This window comes from Leptopilina boulardi, unplaced genomic scaffold (genome assembly GCF_019393585.1).
Source record: "Leptopilina boulardi isolate dan_hultmark-lab unplaced genomic scaffold, ZJU_Lbou_2.1 LbouV2_44, whole genome shotgun sequence".
Taxonomy (NCBI): domain Eukaryota; kingdom Metazoa; phylum Arthropoda; class Insecta; order Hymenoptera; family Figitidae; genus Leptopilina; species Leptopilina boulardi.
Window position 1 is genome coordinate 1,074,045 of NW_026137988.1, and position 23,063 is coordinate 1,097,107.

The 23,063-nt window shown below is 28.4% G+C and overlaps 1 protein-coding gene across 2 annotated transcripts; it reads left to right on the forward strand.

Moving 5' to 3' along the window:
• The first annotated feature begins 2,000 nt into the window (after positions 1 to 2,000).
• Positions 2,001 to 21,579, forward strand: LOC127289519 (voltage-dependent P/Q-type calcium channel subunit alpha-1A). 2 transcript variants are annotated; one of them, XM_051317498.1, is made up of 5 exons: positions 2,001 to 2,427; positions 7,138 to 7,486; positions 9,932 to 10,463; positions 18,114 to 18,445; positions 18,715 to 21,579. In XM_051317498.1, exons 2-5 carry the CDS (start codon positions 7,403 to 7,405, stop codon positions 19,081 to 19,083), a joined length of 1,317 nt encoding a protein of 438 aa, XP_051173455.1. In that variant the 5' UTR covers positions 2,001 to 2,427; positions 7,138 to 7,402; the 3' UTR covers positions 19,084 to 21,579. The 2 variants fall into 2 exon arrangements, with proteins under 2 accessions (XP_051173455.1, XP_051173456.1); XM_051317499.1 differs by having other exon boundaries at positions 7,226 to 7,486.
• Positions 21,580 to 23,063: the final 1,484 nt, after the last annotated feature.

Here is a 23,063-nt window from a genome sequence, read left to right on the forward strand (position 1 = left end):
AAATAAAAACTTTCATAATATTTTGAATATTTTAACTTTAACTGCAATGCTAATAATTTTTTTTATTTAATATTTATAAAAAATTTTAGAGACATAAATTGTATTCTATAATTTTGGTTTATTACGTTTGAATTACTTTGTTCTTTCATTCTCAGATGGCGCACTATGAAATAGTTCACAGTTAGTACCAACATAATAGTGGTAAACAATTTTATCTAGCATAACCTGACATTTGATACTAACCAGTTTCATTTTGAGTAACGTGAAGTTTGCCATTTACTCATTTTGATAATTTACTCAAAATGATAAGCAGCAAAAATGAGTACAGTTTTTTTCTGTGTAGTCAACTCAAAATTTGAAGAGTAGTAAATCCAACTACTATATACTACTATTCACCAGTTATATGAAAAGTAGTAAAAGGAATTATTTTCTTTAATTAATATAACTGCTTTTGAGTAGTAAATTTTTTATTAATTTCTATGATTTTATAAACTTCAATAAAATTCTTGTTGTAGAATTAACAAGTCGTCAGTAATTAAAACTACTACTTTAAGTAGTAGATTTTTACTATTTTAATTAATTCGATAAACTTAAGGAAGATTTTTGATGTAGAATTTACAAATCGTTTCCAGTTAAAACTACTACTTTAAGTAGTAGATTTTACTACTCAAAGTGGTACAATAGGCTTTAAGAACATTTTTGTTGTAGAATTAACAAATCCCTTGTGATTGAACTATATGGATTACAGTATCAAAATAAAAAATATACAAATAATGACAAATTTTTTAAAATGATTTTTCGTATAAATTAATAACAAAATCCCCAAACATAAAAAAACAATCCAAATTTTCCAAATAGCAACAAAATGTATAAATAAGTGATACATGTTTGTAAGGGTTTTCGTGGCCGCTAATTACGAATATGATGTCAAATTGACCAATTAACAGTTGACAGCTGTCAAAAAATCTGACAACTTTTCTAAATAATAACGGTTTAAAAAAAAATGACAGTTATTTTAATTTATATGATAACAAAAAAATCGTTCTTGTACATTTGTTTCTCTTGACTTTAAACAAACTTTTAAACAACTTCTAAACAAATTATGACATTTTGGTTTTCACCACCTTAAAGAGCGTTTCAAACTCGATCCGAATCAACAAAAAAGTGAAAAATGATTTTTTGACACATAAGGTCCCTTTTCATAGACCAGGTCACATATATAAAATCATATATTTTCCATTTAAGTGTATCCAAAACTACACGATGCACAATATCCTCCCTGGGTAATAAAAAAACTATTAGGTATATAAAATCTCTCTGCATCTTAATTTCTCGGTGTTTTATAATGCCGCGAGACTTGTGACACTTTTGTAATTGAAATCGCAAAAAGTAAAAAAAGGATGAGTAAAAATAAGGGAAAGAAGGGGGATAGGCAGAAAAAATTATAATAATCACTTGACCAAATGAATGGTTTCGCGTGCGCTATATGGTCATAAAGGTATCATAATACGCATTGGAAGGAGGTGAAGGAGAGAGAGGAGAAAGATCGCTGGGCAAAAGGTGAGGAACAGCCAATGGCGACTGAATTCAATGCTATCCAATCACAAATTGAGGTGGGAAGGGCTACAACGACCACTCCCACAATAATGACGTCAGAAGCGACGCCGAGCGTCGCGCATATTCACCTATATCGTACAAATACATATACAAACGGGTTGCGTCGCCCAACGACGCTTCCACATATACTTTTTGACCCGCTAAACATTCATGCTGCTTCTCTCGATTGTTGCGGTACTACACCGGCGCGCAGCTCCAACAACAATTGTAGTACTGCTCTCTCTCTCCTCCCCCCTTGCCCCCACCACTATCGTTGTTTCACGCAACACGCGCGACATTTCACCCCCTGATCACTCTCTCCCCCTTACCCCGCCCCTTCCTCCCACACTCGTCAACGGACTCCCCGACACCCTCTCTCATTGCAAAAAAGACGTCACTATTGCAGAGTCTAGCGAGGCGTTAACTAGTTCAGACCGCTAATCACTATTCAATTTATATATAGAGACAGAGCCCCTCCCACCCCCCTTTAATCAAATGAACAAACGGGTTCTTCGTGTATGGAATTTTGGATTAACAGTGAATTTTTTTTCTGTGGGTGATTATTCGTGATCGTGTGTTGTGATTTGTAAAAGGAAAATATAAAATAAAATGTGGCTCCAGAGGTGATTTTTTGTAAAAGAGAGAGGGATATTTTAGGATCTTGAATTGTAATTTTCTGAGAGGATTTATAAACTGTCAGTTTGTTATTTATATATAAATAAAAAATATAGTAATAATAAATTATTCATATATACAAGAGCGGGAAATGAATTAGTGAACAAATTGTCCCCCGAGGAGAGGGGAAAGAAAATTTTCTGCAAAGTTTTATTGGTAAAAAAAATGCATATTTTTATGTTTTATTATCAAAAAAAAATTGATGGAGAGAATTTTGGATTAGATATCAAAATTAAATTAATACAATACAAAAGCATATGTATATATAATTCCAAAAACTGGTTTTATTTTTAATGAATACTGTCAAGAAAAAGATTTATTTATTTGAAAACCAAGCGTTTATTTAGATCAAATAAATATTTGTATTAAACAAATATTGTTTTAAAATTTTTAATCTAAATATTTGGTTGTTGCGTACTCTTAATATATCCTGAAGTTAGGCTAAGTTAAGAAAAATTGTTTATTCAACCAAATAATTTGCTGGAGTCAAATTCAATTAAAAGATTGATAGTTAGCAGCAAAATGTTTGAATTAACATAATTTTGTAAGTTTTATTAATTTAACCAATTTTAAAATTCATTATATCTTTCGCTGATTAAATCAAAATAATTGATTTTAATATAAATAATACTTATAGTAAATTGAGAACTTGGTAAAACCAACGAAATATTTGGTTGTCGTAACGTTTAACTCTAAAAAAGGTTGAATTATAACAAAATTTATTACATTCAATTTAATGTTGCTCGATTTAATTTTTTTTCTCACTAATATATAACAGAAAATTCTGAATATTAATAAAATAATTACATCGCTCTTATTTAAATTCAATTGTATATATATATATATATATATATTAATCTAATTTTGGCATTAATTTATAATAGCGTTACATCTTATTTTACCTAAAATAGGGTTGAATTAACAAAATTTGTTTAATTCACCAAATTAATTTGTTGGCTTAATTTAACCTTCTTTTAAAGTTGAATGTAAATTTTGCTGATTCAGAAATTATTTTTTCAATTTTAATATTTCAATTTATTTCAATAAACTTCTTAATGGAAATGAAAAGTTTTTTTAAATGTTTTGAGTAAAGGGAAAATAAGGATGAATTATGCAAAAAAAATTTTGATTAAAATAAATATTACTTAAGATTGACTGAATTAAAATATTTTTTTCTCTGTTATTTTCATTTATTTTAATACTTATTTTTAGTGAAGGAAAATATTTAGTTACATAAACCAGCAAACATTTAAAACAGAAATAACCTATATATAGGCATTGGATTAATTAAGATTTCAATGAATCCAATGAAATGCAATCTTTCACATTTTTCGAAATTGGAACTATATAATTTTTATCTTTTTTATGTAAAGTTGTAGTTTGATTTCTAACGGTGTATAGTTTTAGATTATTGAGAAAATCCCTATATTATATTTATTTTTTACTCTCGGATCATACAGTTTATGTAAAAAAGTTTAAAATACTCTTATATATAAAAAGCTGATAAATATTTAACCACAAAATTATAATTTCGTACAGAAGGGTCGAGACTAAATTTTTAATAATTGTAACCGAATGTTGTGTAATATAATATAATTATATGAAATAATTATTGACACCAATTATAATTTAAATACTATATGCAAGTCATTCCACGAGAAATTTTCATTCACAAGTTTCTTTCCTCAGAACATTTTTTTGTCGAAATCTGTATGAAAAATAAGAAAATACGTATTTCTTTATTTGATAAAAATGAAGGAAGTTATGATTTTTTGAAATTTAACGTCATCAAAGGCAGTGTATTTTTGAAACATTTTTTTATCTATTGTTCTAATGAATAAAAATTTATGCTATACCTATATGAAATTTGGGTATAGGGAGTCAAAAGTGCCAATGCCAAATTTCCAAAATTATTATTTTTACAATGGATATTTTTCCAAATATTCTTTTTTCCAAAGGACATTTTTTCCAAAAATTATTTTAAAAAAAATGATAGTCAACTTTAAGAATGCAACGTCACGATTATTCACTTCATTTGTTGTTATTAAATTGTCAGTTATTAAACAAACATAATGTTTAGACAGCTTTTGATGTGCTCAAAACTAACGTACCTATAACGGAAGTAGCAAAAATGTTGAAATTAAAGTTAAAAAGTGAGTTTTCTCAAAGAGAGACACTTTCTTTTTAATTTTTTTTTGCACTGCAATCGCTGATGACTGAAGAATTTTTTTCCTTATCTGCAAAAGTGGTACTTTTGGTTTTTAAATTACTATTTTTAGTTTTTTAGTACGGCTCACAGCAGTTATTCTACAAATATAACCTTCTTCCCATAACATTCATTTTTTTTATTTTTTATAAATACATACTATAAATCTTTGCGCCTAGTTTAAAAATTGTAAATAGTAATTTAAAATCTAAAAGTACCACTTTTGCAGATAAGCGTAAAAATTCTTCAGTCATCAGGGATTGCAGTGCAAAATAAAATTAAAGACAGTAAAACCCCGTTTATCCGAGGTGGTGTCCCAGTTGGAAATTCTGTATTATCTGAGTGTAGTCTACGTCATCCGAGTTATTTTTAATTTTAGTTTTTTATGAATATAAGTTGTAATAAATAATAATTGTTTAAACAATAATAATGTTAAATTGTAATAACAATTCGGATTATCCGAGTTTTCGCCTTATCCGAGGTAGGTCCGGTCCACATTAGCTCGTCTAACCGGAGTCCTACTGTAGAAAGTTTCTCTCTTTGAGAAAACTCTCTTTTTAACTTTAATTTTAACTTCTTTGTTGCTTCCATTATAGGTACATTATTTTTGAGCACATATTTGAAAAATTTGAGGAAAAGTGAACAAATTTCATATACAGCATAATTTTTTATTCATTAGTACAATAGATAAAAAAATGTTTCAAAAATACACTGCCTTTGATGACGTTAAATTTCAAAAAATCATAACTTCCTTCATTTTTATTAAATAAAAAAATGCGTATTTTCTTATTTTTCATATAGATTTCAGAAATAATTTCAAGCAAAAAAAAATTTTGAATGAAAATTTCCCATGGTATGCCTCATATATTTATGATTAATATTATTGATGATTAATTGAAAAATAATAAATATATGTTTAAAATAAATTATATATTTATTAATTAATTTAACAATTTGAATTATATAAATGAATTAAATATGAATTCTGTTAAAAAATTTTATTTCGTTAAATAAATTTCAGAAAAATGTAATAATGGATAGAACACTTTTTAAAATTAATAGTAATAAATCTAAAAAATATTTTTAATAATTTAACAGTAACTAAATTGTCGCTACGCGGAGAAGTATACCCATAATTTCATTACTGCTCGTTCAAAAATATCAAAAGCTAGAAGTCTTGAAGAAAATCCGTACTGTGTTTGCTTTTTTTGTTTCGAAAAAACCTCAATAATAATTTCTATTAAATGTGCAACAAATGATTTTTCATGGCCAAATCACCCTTATACAAGATTATTAACAATCATTGAATTTTAATTCTGACACTTCTAAATTAAATACTCGCCAACTTCAGAAAGGATTTATGAATGATTAGAAATCGAATTGATTAATATTCAACAGTTTCAAATTAAAAAATGTACTATAAAAAGTTAAAAAAAACACAAAAATTGAGTTTATTCGAAAAACTCTCTACCGATTTTTTTCATCTTAGATTCAAATTACTTAGTAAATAATGTGGAATTGATATTTGAAAAGAGCCGAGATGGGTCAGTACCATCAATTCAATCAATTCAAAATTCAATTTATCTAAATTTTAATTCATCCAAATTTTCATTTTGAACTTAAGTGATACGTATTATTCAATTAATTCTAATTTTTATTTGTCAAAATAAAATTTATTAAATACAATTTTAATTAAATTCAAATTTTATTAACTGAAAATTAATGAAATTTTCTTCAGAATTTTTATTTATCCAAATTTTAATTGATTAAGGTTTTAAATTATCCGGATTTCCAGTTTTTCAAAATTTTAATTGATTTAAGTTTCAAATTGTCCGAATTTTAATTTATCTAAATTTTAATTTAAGTTTCAATTAACGTTGAAAATGTTATATTAGAGATCACCGGTATTATATTGTCAGATTGTCAGTTATCATAAGCTAGCTTGGCCGCGTAGTTAGCGACGGATGGTTTGCAAGGTTTATGTAGATCAAGGGTTTGATGCCCAGTGTGTGCGTGATTTTTTAATTGTATCTATGTATAGAGTAGGTGAGCCAATTATTATCATAGAGTTTTTTTTTTCAAAAATTTTCATTTTTTAATTTCCATTTTTTCAAAAATATATAATCAATTATTATACACTTGAACTTTTTTTCCTTATTTTTTATTAATCACTACAGCATAACCTAGCATAACACAACTCATCTTAATTGGTCATTTACACAGCTTTTTATTCCATTAGTATTAAGTACTTTGTATACGAAAGGATTTATTTGAAACCCGTATATGTTTGAAATAAATAAATAATGTTAAATTGTCAATATAGAAATTATGTATTTTTATGGGAAATAAAAAACTGAAGAGGACCCAAAGTAGGGTTGAAACGTCTTACAAAAGAAGAAACAAAAAAAAAATATAGTTTCAATTCTTTTATGATCCTAAATACCACGAAAAGTTCAACACCTTGGATCACAAAATAATGTCAAAAAATTTTCAGTAATATTGGAGACTTATTATTATCGTCTATTTATTAACAACTATAATGAACAGTGAGAAAATTAAAATTCTACACTCTAAAAATCTCTCCATCGATATAGAAAATTAAAAATTAAAATTATTAGAAGCAGTAAAAGGAAAAATATGATTCTTTATCTTTTTTTTAGTGTCTAAAAATCCTGTATCATTTGAAACAGGGGAAGAATTTTGGGAAAGTGAAATATCAAAAAACTGTTGAGATTTATTTTCCTATAGTGCAAAAAATCAAAAGTGATCACGACGCACCAAACACAGAATCCAAGTTGTCCAGGAGGCGACGGAAGTGGAGGGGAAGGTGGTGGTTGTCGAGGTGAAAAATTGCTGCCCTATGCTGCTGTAGCAAATGTGATAAAAGAGGTGGTACACCAGGAGGCGGAGGTCGACGAGGTTAAGATGGAAGCAGAGGATCACCTCGCCAGAGAATACGTTCAAGAGTTTGTTCTCGACCATCTTGATCCCGCCGACGTCAAGCGAGAGGTGAGTTTCACATTTCAAAGCTGAGAATTTACATCAGATAATTTGGAATAAAATACATAAAGAAGAGCATTTTCAACATAATTCTAATTGTAAGTGAACCAGAGTTAGAAAAGTATAATTTCTATTTTCCAATGTACAAGAATTTTGTTTATATATATATATATATATATAAATCTTAAATTCTGTAAGATTTCACATTTTAGTAAAGGATTTAGATTTTAGAGGGATATTTTCCACAGTCATGGTATGAAACATCTTACCTGATCAGGCTCTGATGTGGGTTACCTATTTTAATAATATAATAAGAGTCTCTTGTTTTTATCAAAAATACTCTATAATATAATAGTCAAAATGATAAAGACATTAATAATTAATAAAAGAAAAAAAAATACACACTGAAAAAGTAGGTTCAGCTTGAATAGCGTACACTGTGCCCTGATTAAGGCCAAATCGTCTTCTGGGTTTTCCAATTTATTCAAGTTTTTTATTTAAATTATTAAGTTAAAAATTTATAATTTCATATTCCATATCCAATGTTTTACGTTCGTTTGCATAATTACGAAGCGTACAGTGGTTAATTACAATAACTCACAATGCTGTTGAAAATTCCTAGAAAGGATCATCACACATTGGATCATATATCGAGTTCCTTTATAAGTTCCCTCGCATTTTCCTGTGTGAGTTATATGCATAGGATATTATTGTAAAGGATATACTGTAAAGAATTTGTGTGTGAATTTGCATGGGTTCCTGTATGTTGGAACTATTAATAACAAAGAATATTATGATGTTTCCTGTGTTGATTTCCGAAATGAAAACACTTATTAACCTGGTACAAAGTGGAGTAACAAAAAACGAAGTGGACAAACAATTCGGAATTGTACAATCCACATTTTCAATTATTATAAATAATAAGGATCGAATTATATCAATTGCAAGCGAAGGAAGAAAAAATGTTAATTTTTAAATTTAGAAACATGTTGAATGTAATGGTTTCAAGTGTTCTAGATCAAAACATTCCTATCGAAGAGGACTTTACTGCTAGTGATGGGTAGCTAACTAATTTTAAAAAAGATGACATAACATTGTTTTCAAGAATCTGTATGGAGAAAGTGCAAGAGTTGATATGATTCAGTTTGTGCAGAGTGCAAAGGATAAGTGCAGCACTTTTTAGAAAATTACGAGCCTCAGAATGTCTTCAACACAGATGAGACAGGTCTTTTTTTAAGTGGCTTCCGGATAAAACGTTAGCATTTAAAGATGAAAAATGTCACAGTGGTAAACATTGCAAGGAGAGAATAACAAATATAAATGGAACTGAAAAGTTGTAATAACTGGCAATTGGCAAATTGAAAACACCACGTTGCTTCGAAATTGAAGATGAATCTTTTTCAGCCCTTATGTCAATAAAAACTCTCAAAATAAATCACGTTAGAGTGCATTTAAACAATATAAAATTACAGATCATGTGCAGACATGATAAAAAAATACAATCAGTATCCTTATTTAATGAAACTCTATTAATTTAAATTTTCCCAAACTTCCTCTCTATAATTAAAAAATTCAATAAATAAAACTCTCTATAATTTGAACTACTTTTGGTGCTCTTTGAAATTCTAATTATCGAGAGTCGACTGTTTGTAGATAATCTACACCTAGTATGTATACTATATATATTTTGATATGTATGGTTTCCCTAACATTGTGGGATGAAAAAGAATGTATTTCGCAGTCGAGAAACTTATAGAGAACTACTGTGCAGGATGTTACAAAAATTAATTATTTCAGGAAACCATACAAGATCATAAACAAGTGCACAGAAAAAACCTGTATTACAAGTATATCTAATATTATGAATTTTCAGTATTGACAAATTCTTAGTGATTAAGATACTTAATTTTAATGTGGGATGGGGGATATCCGGAATTATAGAATAGCAGAATACGGAATGTAGAGTAGTGGGATCAAGAATATGGGATTGCGAGGTCCGGAATACGAGGTGCAACAAAAATGAGACTTGGTTTTTTCTGTGTAGTGGTATGCCGGAATCGGGAATATGTGCTGCGCAATGTCGACTTCGTTGGGCATCTAAGGCGTTATAAACGTACAAAATTAGCCATGGTTTTAACCATTTAGGAAACCTAATTAAGGCTCTTAAATATCTCTTAAGGAGTTAAAAAATTTGACTATTTAAATGTTCTAAAAACGTAAAATATTGTTCCTCCTGAATTACTAAAAATGTTAAATATAGTTCCTCCAGAAATCTTAAGATAACAAAAAAATACACTTGAAATTCTCCAGCAACTACAAACTTGTATAAGTTTTATCTGAATTATTAAGATCCTTAAAAACCTGTTTGTAAATTATCTAAACCAACCATTTTTATGTTTAATTCCAAGTAAATCTCTAAAATTTTAAACCATGCGTTACCTTGACATCTTTCAGGTACGTCTAATCTCACCGGCAAGCATGGTGAATCCAAACGGACAACTACCAAGTCAACCACATGGGCTCACTTTGGCTCCATTGACACCACCGGCGCATGAATTGGAGCAGCCTCATCCTCTCTATGGCCAGCCTCATATCCAAGTGCAACATGGGGTCCTTGTTAAAGCGCCGCCTGGTGCAGCTTCTCATCTGACGACACTCTCGCATCCTGGCACACCACCTGATACACCACCTGTTTCGGCTTCACCACCACCATTACAATTACATCGTGGGGAACGTGATCACAGGGATAGAAATGGTTTATTGTTGCAACTTCAACAACCGAGTTCATTAGTGCAAGATGAGATACCAGTTGGATCGGGAGGTATGGGCTGGCTCACGCAGTCTTTGAGGCAGGAACCCCTGGACTTAAGACCACACTGTCCACAGGATCAAACACCAGAACCACCTCCCGAGCATTGGACTTCGGCACCTTCGCACCATCACTTTCAGGAATTGCAACATATCCCGCGTCATATGAGGCATGCCGGTTAGTATTTCTGATTATTTATTTTTTAGGTTAATGATCACCAAGTTCTTTTTGGTACTAAATATTAAAGATTTAATATAAATTAAATAATAAATAACAATTGCACTTTTAAAAATATTATAAATGTTTATTTAAAGATTAATAATAGAAAATATAAAGTTTTACACTAAAGTTTAGAGTCTCAATCGTACTAAATACGAAAGTTTTATAATACGAATTTTTAAATCAGACTCGTTCAATTCAAAATGATACGAACAATTATGGTTATGATTACTTATCGAACAGTAAATTTGTTGGTCTCTCTTAAAGACGAACTGAAGTTCTCACAAACACAAAACTCTGTAATGTGACTTGACGCTCGCACTCTGTAACTCATTTCTGGTCAATTAATTTAAAAGCATTTGAAATGAAATAAAAATTTAAAATTACAATATTTATCATAAAGTGCTTAACAGTAGAGGAAAAAATAAAACCTAATTTTAAAAGCTTCCTAAGCTGTTAATATACAGTAGTAGATTCTGATGATCGCGCATGAGGGAAATGTATATACTCAAAAGAATGACCCTCCCAGTGGTGGATTGAGATTTATTTGGTATTGTTGAAAAGTAATTTGTACCTCTTCTAACACTTCTACAGGAGACCTCCTCCTTCGACGAAAGCAATGTGAACACTATAAAGGAAGAGCAATTTGAAGCTCTTTTTGTCCAAAAGATGTCTTTCTGACTTAACCCATAATGTCAAAAATTTGCAAGTTCCAAAAATGATGACTCTTTCGTTAGTTTTATCTTTATTATTGAAGGAGTCGTAAATAAAAAACTTCTTTATTACCTTTGTTTTTCTGTTCGGCTGTCGGACAACACTTAAATGTGCTAAAAACTATGGTTCAGGGAAGTTCTTCTCAATGCACAGTGGTCCGAATCGCAAATCTAAAGTCAAAATTTGTATGTTTTTAAATTACTTTACAATACTTGTAATACATTTCTGATGATATACACTACCGTCAGAAATTGTGCTACCTCTGCTTTTTCGACGACTATAAAGTGATTATATCTGGGTCAGTCCACTGACTTTCGTTTAATAGTGGTTGCGACCAAATTTTTAAAAAATCTAGTTTTAATATATGTGAAACTCGATGATTCCCTGAGTTCATTAACCATAATATTATGTTAAAAATTTTATTCCCTTTAAAAATATTAAATATCAAAAGTAGGAGGTTCACAATGTGATTTTGTAACCTTAAATTTTTCAATTTTTTTAAAAACGCTATTATTAAAAAACTATTAAAAATTAGATGTTGGAACTCACCAAAAACATAAATCACTTTATTCTGCACAGAGGAACGAAAGAATTATTGCAAAAATTTATTATTTTTGGATGATATACGATTTTAAAAAAAAAATTTATTTAAATATTCTCAAGATTTTTCTTTACTTATAACTTTTTTGTCGGTGCTCCGAAAAAATTGAGGTTTTGCACAAAGATTTTTTATAATATTCTTTACCTTCTATTAAAATCTTACGAAGGTGTTTTGCTTCGTTTTGGAGATAATAATTTTAAAAAAATTTTATGTAAAAGGTTAATTAAAAGACTTGAAGTTAACTAACCAAATTCAAACTGCTCCATTTTTTATAAAAATATATTCAAATGTAGCAGTTTGAATTTGGTTAGTTAACTTCAAGTCTTTTAATTAACCTTTTACATAAAATTTTTTTAAAATTATTATCTCCAAAACGAAGCAAAACACCTTCGTAAGATTTTAATAGAAGGTAAAGAATATTATAAACAAGTTGTAAATTCAGATGTTCATTACATGAACATTTTGCTTCCTCTTTACGATCAGCAAAACAATTTGCTTCCTCGTGGAGAAAGCAAAATTTTATTGCCAAAATGTCAATTTTTGATTTTTTAACTTTCATTAATTCTTTAAATTTACTTCAAATGTATACTTTATATATATATCGATCGATTCGTCTTGACGTAAGAAATACAATTATTTCATATATAAACTTCAATTTAAAAAATCACAAAATTTTATAGCCTAAATGTGAAATTTTGATTTTTTTACTTTCATTAATTTTTTAAATTTACCTCAAATGTATACTTTATATATATCAATCGATTCGTCTTGACGTAAGGAAAGCGATTTTATTATATATAACCTTAAATTTTTCTATTTAAAAATTTTTTCGATTAAAAAAAAATTTTTGGAAAAAAGACGATAAAATTTTTTTTTTGAGATATTTTTCAAAATCCTTTGGTCAGATTTGAGATATTAATATGATAAATGAGCCTACCAAATTTTATCTAAATCCATTAAAACCTGTTAAAGTTATCTTCTAAACAAAAAAGGAATCCACACACACACACACACACACACACACACACACACACACACACACACATACACACACATGTTTCTATAAAGAAAAAAATTTGTTTCCGCCACTTTGAAAAGTTTTATAAATGAAAGGACTACAAAGCTTCCTCCACGAGGAAGCAAAAATCTTTGTGCAAAACCTCAATTTTTTCGGAGCACCGACAAAAAAGTTATAAGTAAATAAAAATCTTGAGAATATTTAAATAAAATTTTTTTTAACCCGTTGCCTGTCGCTGACGCATACCGTGGATGTCCCAGTTGCCGTCCACCTAAGACCTAATTTCCGTCCAGTTTAATTTTCAAAATAACATTTATAAAAAAATTATTTTCTTTTATTTGTTTACTTAAACTAATAAGTCGATTGCGTGCCAAAAGGAATAAATTATTGTTAAAAAATAATTTAAATTACTATACGAGATATTTGTAAAATGGACGGATACTGGGACATGGACGGTAACTGGTACATCCACGGTATATGCATAAAACTAAAACTGGCCAAAAGTGCTCTTTACGCATATATGCGCAACTTAAAAAAAATGATGAAAAACATCTCAAATATTTCTGAAACTGGTTACACGAGGGTTTTTGGGGTCGCTGATTCCGAATCTGAGGTCGGTTTTCTAAAATTCAAAATGGCGGAGTCGCTGATTACGAATCTGATGTCAGTTTTTTAAAATTCAAGATGGCGGATCCATTATGGCGGAAAATTTTTCAAAATTGATCGGATTCGACTGAAGTAACAACTTTCAAGCGAATCTGATTAATTTTGAAAAATTTTCCTCCATATTGGATCCACAATTTTGAATTTTGGAAATTTAAAAATTTTGATTTCAGATTCGTAAACAGCGAGCCCGTAAACCCCCGAGTAACCATTTTCAAGCAAATTGCATTACACTTTCAAATTGTCGTCCGCCATATTCGATCCGCCATTTTGAATTTTGAAAAACCGACCCTGAATCAGCGACCCTGAAAACCTTAAGACACCAAGTTTCATAAAAATTCATTAAAATTTTTTTCAACACACTTTTGGCCCAAATAGTGGAAATCTCGTCGACAGTCAAGGGGTTAAAATCGTATATCATCCAAAAATAATAAATTTTTGCAATAATTCCTTCGTTCCTCTGTGCAGAATAAAGTGATTTATGTTTTTGGTGAGTTCCAACATCTAATTTTTAATAGTTTTTTAATAATAGCGTTTTTAAAAAAATTGAAAAATTTAAGGTTACAAAATCACATTGTGAACCTCCTACTTTTGATATTTAATATTTTTAAAGGGAATAAAATTTTTAACATAATATTATGGTTAATGAACTCAGGGAATCATCGAGTTTCACATATATTAAAACTAGATTTTTTAAAAATTTGGTCGCAACCACTATTAGACGAAAGTCAGTGAACTGACCCATCTGCAAAAATATTAAATATAAAATTTTTTCTTTTTTTATTTTATGAAAGCTAATAAAAGTCTGAAATAAAGGACACCTTGACAAAGAGAATATGTTAACTTTTCAATTAGATATCTAAGAAAAACCCAATTTTCAATGATTTTACTATTTTTTTTAATTTCTCTAGCAAAAATTAATATTTTTAAATGTTCTTAGGCTTATTGGAATCGTATTTTGTTATACAATTCAAATTATTAAAAACAATTCATGTCTACATTCTTCCCTAGCGTATGCAAATCGAGAAAATTGGCTCAAAAAAAGTCAAAAAATTATTATTAATATTTAAATGACAAATAATGATCAGAAAATAATGTAAATCTTAAATTTACTTACATAATTTTTAAACATTACATTTTGTTGTAAAATGAACTTTAATTTTTTGGGACAACTTTCACGGTTTGCATACGCTAGGGAAAAATTTGAACATGAATTGTTTTAAATATTTCGAATTACATAACAAAATACCATTCCAATGATCCCAAGAACGTTAAAAAATATTAATTTTTGACAGAGAAGTAAAAAAAAATTAAATTATTGAAAATTGGGTTTTTCTTAAATATCTAATTGAAAAATTAACATATTCTCTTTATCAAGGTGTCAATTCTTCAAAATGAATCTAAAGACTAATCTAATCATTGAAAAACTGAATTAAAATAATTGTAAATGTAATAATTGTATTCAATTTTTTGCAACTTATAATTCATTGCTTTTTCAAAGTACAAAAATGTACACAATTAATGTGACCGCTAATATGAACTTCAATTAAGATTACATTTTACTCTAAAACACGATCATAAAATTTGTTTCATAGTAATTCCTTTACGATTTAAAACAAATCACGTAAACTAATTGCACTCACTTAAAGGAAAATATTAGCGTTTTCTAAGATGTTTAGAATTCATTTTACTTGATAATCATTTCTAAACTTTTTGGGATAGAAACCTAAAATTTTCTATTTGTTCTTTTCCAATTGTTCTATACTCCCCAGTGTGCACAACCTGTAACTGTTCTACAATGGTTATTGAAAAAAAATTTGTAACAGTTCTATAACTGACCTGTAACAGTGTTTGCTGGGTTTCGAAAACATATAGGACAATTTTTTTTCTTCTTTCTGTTTAAAAGTTACAAGTCTTCAAAAATTCACTGTTTAAATTTTTCAAAAAAATTCAACCCCTTCCTCTTCGACAGTTTTTGAAAAAACCTAACAATACGAAAGGGCATGTCCCGTTATGTACCAAATAAATAAATAAATAAATACTTCGTGGTTAAATTACTCACCCCTAGGGCTAAACTATATGCAAGTTACAGCCCGACCCGATCAACTTTTTTTTTCACTTAGTTCGCTACAGGAATTTTACCCCACATATACCTACTTAAAGAAAAAAAAGGATTAAAATTTTTATAATTTTAATAATATAATTTTTTCATAAAAAACAACACTTTTGTAAAATAATTATGTATTTAACTAATTAAAATTTTTCAAAATTTGTACCATTTATTATCTTTACTAATTATTAGTTTTAAAAATTAATGTCATCAAAGTGGCCAGCAAACCATAAAATATTAAAAACCTGAAAAACGACGTTCATTAAAAAATTATTTTTACTTTAAAACTACAATGTTGAATATGTAGTTTCTGTTAAATTTTTTATATTTATGGAATCCTTGGAATTTTTTTAAACGGCAAAACGACAGAAAAAAAATTCACAAACTGTTTTTGAACGCGATCTATTGATCAACTCGTGTATTACGTCGGTAATATGCATAATATTTTAAAGTAACAACTATAATAGAGTATACCATGACAGATAAATACACTTCTCTTAAAAAAATAAAATCGGAAAAGTGCGAGTTACACTCGCACTGAAATCGAGGGTTCCGTACTCGAAGCGAACTTATTTGGTATAAAAACAAATGTTTAAAAAATATGTGTTGTATGTTAAATAATATATGTGATACAAAAAGGAACATAATAATAATAAGAGCTTAATTATCCAATAATATTGCATAAATCGACTCAGAAATCATTAATTTTTACATCCCAATAGCAATTTTACCAATATTTCAATTATTTTTTGCAACATATTGCCTCAAACCCAAACGAATCGAAACTTGACCGAGCTCAGTCAACTTCTCGGTTTACACAATCCATATGCTTCCATTTTTTTCCTAAAATAAAAATTCGTTGTAATATTATCTCAATACTATCCAGCAATTTTGCTGGTACCCTGCCCTAATATTGCAATGTAATATTGCAAAGCTTACCATGCAATACCGTGACAAGTTTCGTACAAGAACTTGTGATATCTGAACAATAATAGCGAAATCCAGTTTGCATTCTAAAAAAGATAATAAAACATAACTTTACTATAACCAATTTGGCATAAAAAAAATTAAACAATAATGTATTTATTTTTTCGATGTATTTATAATGGAGAGGAGACAAGACAAATTTTGTTCTTGCCTCGTCTTGCATCACTGTCACTCAATTCCTCAATGAGTTTAGACTACAAATGAATGAGGTTATTGTAAATATTATCCACACGTCTAATTTTGCTTAATGCGTAAATATTTATTATAAAAATTGTGTAAAACGCATTGAATCGATTATTTCTTTTCCAAGAACTGTATTCTTGTAATATTCCACATTCTTTTCACATGTTGAGATGGCATTTTTTTTTAAATGTGTAGAAAAAATTTAAAGAAAAACTTTATTAGTGAATAAGGATGATACAGAACATTAGGGTAATTTGGAGTTTATCTTTCCTATATTTAAATTGTAAATAGTCCAATTAAACATTTTGATATAACGCAACGATTTGAAATAAGATTCTTAGAAACTAAAATTATCTTGTAATGGAGATTTTATTTAAATACATAGTTAATTTACTAATCAATTGACAATCTTTGTTTATTCTACTTTTTAATTCCTCGGCTATGTCTATCTAAATCAATTCATTCGATAAGCATATTTTAAATTCATTCATACATTTCATTAATTCATTCATCTAATACTTTACAAATTTTCTTCTTCTTCTTCCAAATTCAATTATCCAAAGATGTATATAAGCACTAGACTTCTTTAATAGATTTCGATTAATGCTAGAATGAACGGCTCTGATACTAACCGAGGTCGGCCGACCAGAAAAAACTAATTACTTTTTTCGTTTCGTATAAAGTTCTCCTTCAAGGAAATTCAGGTAACCTAAAATCATACCTTCTTTCTCATGTCTTTAAGAAGTGCTTAAATAAAAATTATAAGGCGGTAATAAATTATTGAAAATATTAAATTTGTATCAATTACTATCGGTTTGTTAGTCGACTTACTCTTAGCTGACACGTAGTGACGATTAAAAGAAAATATCTTTCATTAAGACTAGTTTACTTAAATTAATATTGACTTAATTGGGTAAAATAAAGGAATATTTCTGGTTATTAACTATGAAATTATGTAGCTAACGTAACTAATTTGAAACATGGAAGAGGATATCCCACTATATCTTTGCTGTAAAAATCCTGAATTACTAAAATTAAAGCCACTTTTCCAGCAATGAGAGTGCGACTAACTTCCCTACTGAAACCTATCCAAAGACGTAGCTACAGAAAAAAGTAAGCTAACTTAATACACGAAAAACCGTTGAAAGGTTAGATTACATCTGAAGTCAAAACAATTAAACTATTGTGGATCGGGAATATCAATAGATGGTCTCGAACCCAAAATTTAAAAAAATACTAAATCAACCTTTTGTGACATTAACCTTAAAAAATCGTGATAACTTTTAAGGTTCAAGAATTTTAAAAGAAAGTTGCTCGATCTGTATTTTTTAGGTGGTTACATCACAATGCCAAGTCACCTGGATTATTATGGTGGTGGAGGTTCAGGTCCAGGGGGTGGAATGTTACCAGGTGGTGGAGTTGTTATGCAATCGATGGATGACAGTATGCAGGGAATGCCAATGCAACCCGGAAGGCCATTGAGTGTTTGCTCAGTGAGTTCCTGCAGTGCAAATGGTCAACCCCACGGGCAACCAAAAGGCATCAGCAGCTCGTACTCTAATTGCGGCAGCAATGGCTCTTCCGTGCTTATGTCTGACGAGGTCCTCATGTCGCTTTCCGTTCGCGAATTGAACAAACGTCTTCAGGGGTATCCAAGGGATGAGGTGAATACCTAAATTTTTTTTACTTATTCATTTTCTTCATTTTTTATTTCTCCGTTTCATATTTTTTCTAAATCTTTCAACTTCTAATGATTATCTAATCGTCTTTCTTTGTCTCATCTCTTCTAACTCTTTTGGGTTTTTTTTCATCCTTCTGAAAGTTGTATCATTCCTCTTCTTAAAAAAAATTTGCATTTTATTTAAAAATGATTTTTGCCGAAAAAACAAAAGGAAATGTAAAATTAATGAAGCAGAAACTCTGTTGCCATCAGGTGGTTCGTTTGAAGCAGAAGAGACGCACTTTAAAAAACAGGGGTTACGCACAAAATTGTCGCAGTAAACGACAACAGCAACGTCAGGATTTGGAAACAACAAATCAAAATCTACAAAATAAATTGCAACGAATGCAATTAGAAATTGACCAAATTCGACAGGAACGTGATTTATATAAGCAACGATGGGAAATTTTAAGGGTACGACAAAATCATAATCATCATAGTCATAATCACAATCATAGTCATCATCAGCCCCCGCCACCACCACCATCACAACAACAACAGCAGCAGCAACAACATCAAGCTCAAAATCAACATCATCAACAACATCAACCTGCACCTGCAAGTCCTGAGGTTTATCTGTGACAAAGACAACGTCGAGGGGGTGCTTGCTGGACTTGAAAAATCCTCTCGCGTTTCCATTAAATTGGTGAGTAATTTTTCAATTCGTGTGTATAGAAACTTAAATATATTAAATATTCTATGTATAAAGACGGATAAAATTATATTTCCGGAAGAAAAAATTCTATCGATTTCTCAATTGAAGCTTTTCTTTAGTCAATATAAAGTAAAAATTGTGTGTTTGACATTACATTTTACTATTACATAAAAATACGTTCAGAAAAAAATAATATCATACTTAAAGAAAATTTTTTTATCTTATCACATTATCCTCTTAAAAGAAAATTATCTTCCTTCTATGGAAAAGATTTCATTCCCTATTTAGTATGGTCCATTATATAGGCTTTTTCTCTTTTGATAAAAGTTTTGATTCAATATATTGAGGGAAATAATCTTAAATTTTTCTTATAATTTTTACCTCACTGTTAAAAAATCAAAGCTCTGTTTGAAAAAAATGTTTCAAATAATCTATTCGAAAATTTTACGAAAACAAACCTAAAATGATCTGCATTCGTAAAAAATCATTTCGAACGAAAAAGACAAATCTGAAATCAGTTCAGTAATTCTATGAAAATAGACCGCAATTAGCTGGCATAAATTTTGTTTTAGTTTTGATAATGATCTTAATCCTAAATGAGCCTAGAAAAATCAAGAATATATATTCACAAAATCAACAGTTAGTACGATATAAAATTAAAATTTGAAATAATCCGAAATCTGTATCTACACGAAGAGATTGTACGGAGAAACATCTTGATTGTAGTGGGTAACATAACTATATTTTTTGTTACATCTTTGATGGTACAGAGTAGCATAATGGTGGTACCGGATAACATCTACTTTTAACCATATTAAGATCATAAGATCTTACCATCTATTTCTCTCCTTGTAGAGATCACTCCAAATTTAGTTTTGTTTCGAAATGTAAGAAATTCGTTCTTTGTGCGTAATAGTTTGCAAAAAGTGCGGTTCAAAATCCTAATCCTATATGAGTCCGCAATAATCAAGAATTTAAATATACACAATTTGCAAATAAACAATTTTTGTCTGGTGAGAAATATTAATTTAAAAAAGATTCCGAATAATCCACATTTTGTATGTACAAAATCCGTAATTAATTAGCAACAATCTGCAGTTTATTATGCTCACTAGTTTCTGACAGTTACGCGCTAAATGCTAACTTTTTTTCATACAGATTATAGATTTGGTTTTTTCACCTGTCTAAATTGAGACTATTTTGTATTAAATGCGGATTTCTTACAAATCAATTTCTGATTATTTCGAATTATAATTTCAAATTTGAATAGTGCTTTTTCAAAATTAGTCCGAAATTTTAACCAGAACAACAATCTAGATTCAGTGCGTTCAAAAATTTGTTTCAATAAGAAATGCACAATAGTTCGGCATCCATGGTTAAAATTCCAGACTGCTTTCGGACTAATACTAAATTAGTCCGGGACAGTCCGGTTTATGGTCAGATTTTTGTCATCGGGAATTAGTCCGGTTAAGTCCGAAATTTGACAGATTTGTGTAACTAGTGAATCAGGAATTAATTAGACCTAATTCGAAGTCAGTCCAATCAAACGTAACTAATGAATGCAGATTCTTAATTTACTAATTATACTGGTCAGATTAACTTTTGATTCAACGGAAGTAATTTCACATTCACTAGTTGTGTATAATCAAATTAAGTTCTGACTTGACAAGACTAATTCTGGATGACAAACATCTGACTATAAACCGGACTGCTTCGGATTAATTCTATATTTCGGAATTTAGATTAATATCATTTTCTATGAAAATAATAGTACTTTACATCAACATTTCTTAAAAGCGAAATTATCTATAGTTTTGCTTTACAAGATTGACACTTGAAGTATAAATTGTCCAATTTTTTACATAAATATGTTGCTATAAAATTTAATAAATTTTCGTAAATCAGATTCAGGAGGTTGTCTATTAATAATAATATTTCTACGATATCTCTAGGGAGTCTCTTGAAAATATCCCTAAATTTTCATTGAAATAAAGTTTTATCAAATTACAAAAAAAAAATATTAAATTAAATTTTAGAGAAATAATAAAGACTTATTTATAAACCGTATAAATTTTCTTATTGACAAATGAAAGCTTCAATTTAGTGATTACGATAAAAGCCTGGAAACTGGTTTCAAATTGAAAAAGTATGATTAAGTGCAATAAGTTCGTCCCTGTTGTGATTATGTTAATAATTATAAAAAAATTATCTTTAGGTCGTATTGATCTTGTGATCTTTGACTAACCTCTAAACAATATGTATGTGGGGTATCAGCAATGTTATAATATTCTTTATCGAATGCTGTCCAATGTTTACAATGTTTATTACATTGAAAGCTTTGCCATTACATTGAAGTATTATTTGCTATTAAATTGTTATTCGCGAAACGGAGAAACTCAAAAAATATTATTTTTCTAATATATTTCGCGAACAAAATTTATATTATTTTACTATTACAGTAATTAAAAATATAATTATTATTTAATTACTCATTTATATTTCATTTCATCATTTAATAATAATTAATAATGATCATTCATAATAACTAACATTATAAATTTTATTGGATTGTATATTTAATTTAATTCTGTTGATTGAATTATTACTTATTATATATTTAAGTTATTAATTCAATTTAATTTATAATTAATTAATTAATTAATTTGGTAATATAATTCATTGATTTATACACTTAATTACTTATTGTAGTAATTAAAAATTAATGACCCATTCACAATTATACTGAGATAATTATTTCCTAAATGAATATAATTTTTCAAGCCAGTTTCCTGACTTAAAAAATATCATCCAAAAATTAAATTCCAGCAGGTATGACATTCTCTCGGCTTGCGAAAAAAGAAAGAAAATACTTTTTTCGTTATTTGTAAATTGAAATGTTGTACAAACGTTACCAATTTTACGATTGAAAGGTATAAAAAAAACTCTTTTCTGGTAGGCTGTGTCTTTTCCGAAAGAATCCTTTTGCCATATAATTATTACCTATTAATTAACTTCGTCGAAAATCTCTTCACCTTGAGCGAGTTTGTGAAAAAAAACATGAGCAAACATTTTTTTACTAAAATTTAACCCTTAGAAACATTATAGAAAGAAAAAAATTAGAATATTCAATTTTATTTTTAATTAATATTTAAAATTTTTATTAAATGTATTTTCTGATATAAATTTAAATGATATGAAAAAATTATTCATTGAATGATTGAAGTTAATGCATATTAATTTAATGGTAATTAATAATATTGAAAAATAATAACATATATTGGCAAATTATAAAAATAGTTATAAAAAGTTATAAAAATTGAATAATAGTGGAAAAATGCAAATAATGTTTAATTAAATTGATTATTATAAATTTTAATATTATTTTGATTGTTATTAATGTTGTTATTGTTCGCATTGAAATTGAAATTATTAAAAGTTTTTTTTCTGTTTGGTATTGTTTTTTTCGTATATTTTTCATCTGTTTCTGAGGGTTAAGTATAAATTGTTATTTTAGATATAAAAATATTTTATTTTGTTGATTTTGAAAAAAAAAATTTATTATGAATTTTGTTGTAAAAAATTCTATTTTTATTAGGGACATTTTTTTCATATCTGTTGTTTATTTTTTCTTTATATTTATTTATCAATAAATTGTTAATCATTTATAAATGCGTAGATTTTGAGAGAAATTATGGTTTTGGAGAAATTTAAAGATAACAAATGTATGGAGAGAAAAGACTACGTTCGACAATTTACAGTAGAATTTTCTTTAAAACAATTATAAAATTTAATTAATTAATTACATTAATCGATTTTTTAAAATACAATTTTAATGATATGTAGCATAAACTCGCTTTAAAGTCGATGACGGTGCTTATACCGAATAAGTATTTTTCTTACAATATAC

Excerpts from the sequence above, each read along its gene's own strand:
- LOC127289519 (XM_051317498.1), top strand. The coding sequence starts at position 7,403 with ATGGAAGCAGAGGATCACCTCGCCAGAGAATACGTTCAAGAGTTTGTT. Across the intron at positions 7,487-9,931 it reads CCGCCGACGTCAAGCGAGAG|GTACGTCTAATCTCACCGGC; the intron begins GTGAGTTTCACA and ends GACATCTTTCAG. Across the intron at positions 10,464-18,113 it reads GCGTCATATGAGGCATGCCG|GTGGTTACATCACAATGCCA; the intron begins GTTAGTATTTCT and ends TGTATTTTTTAG.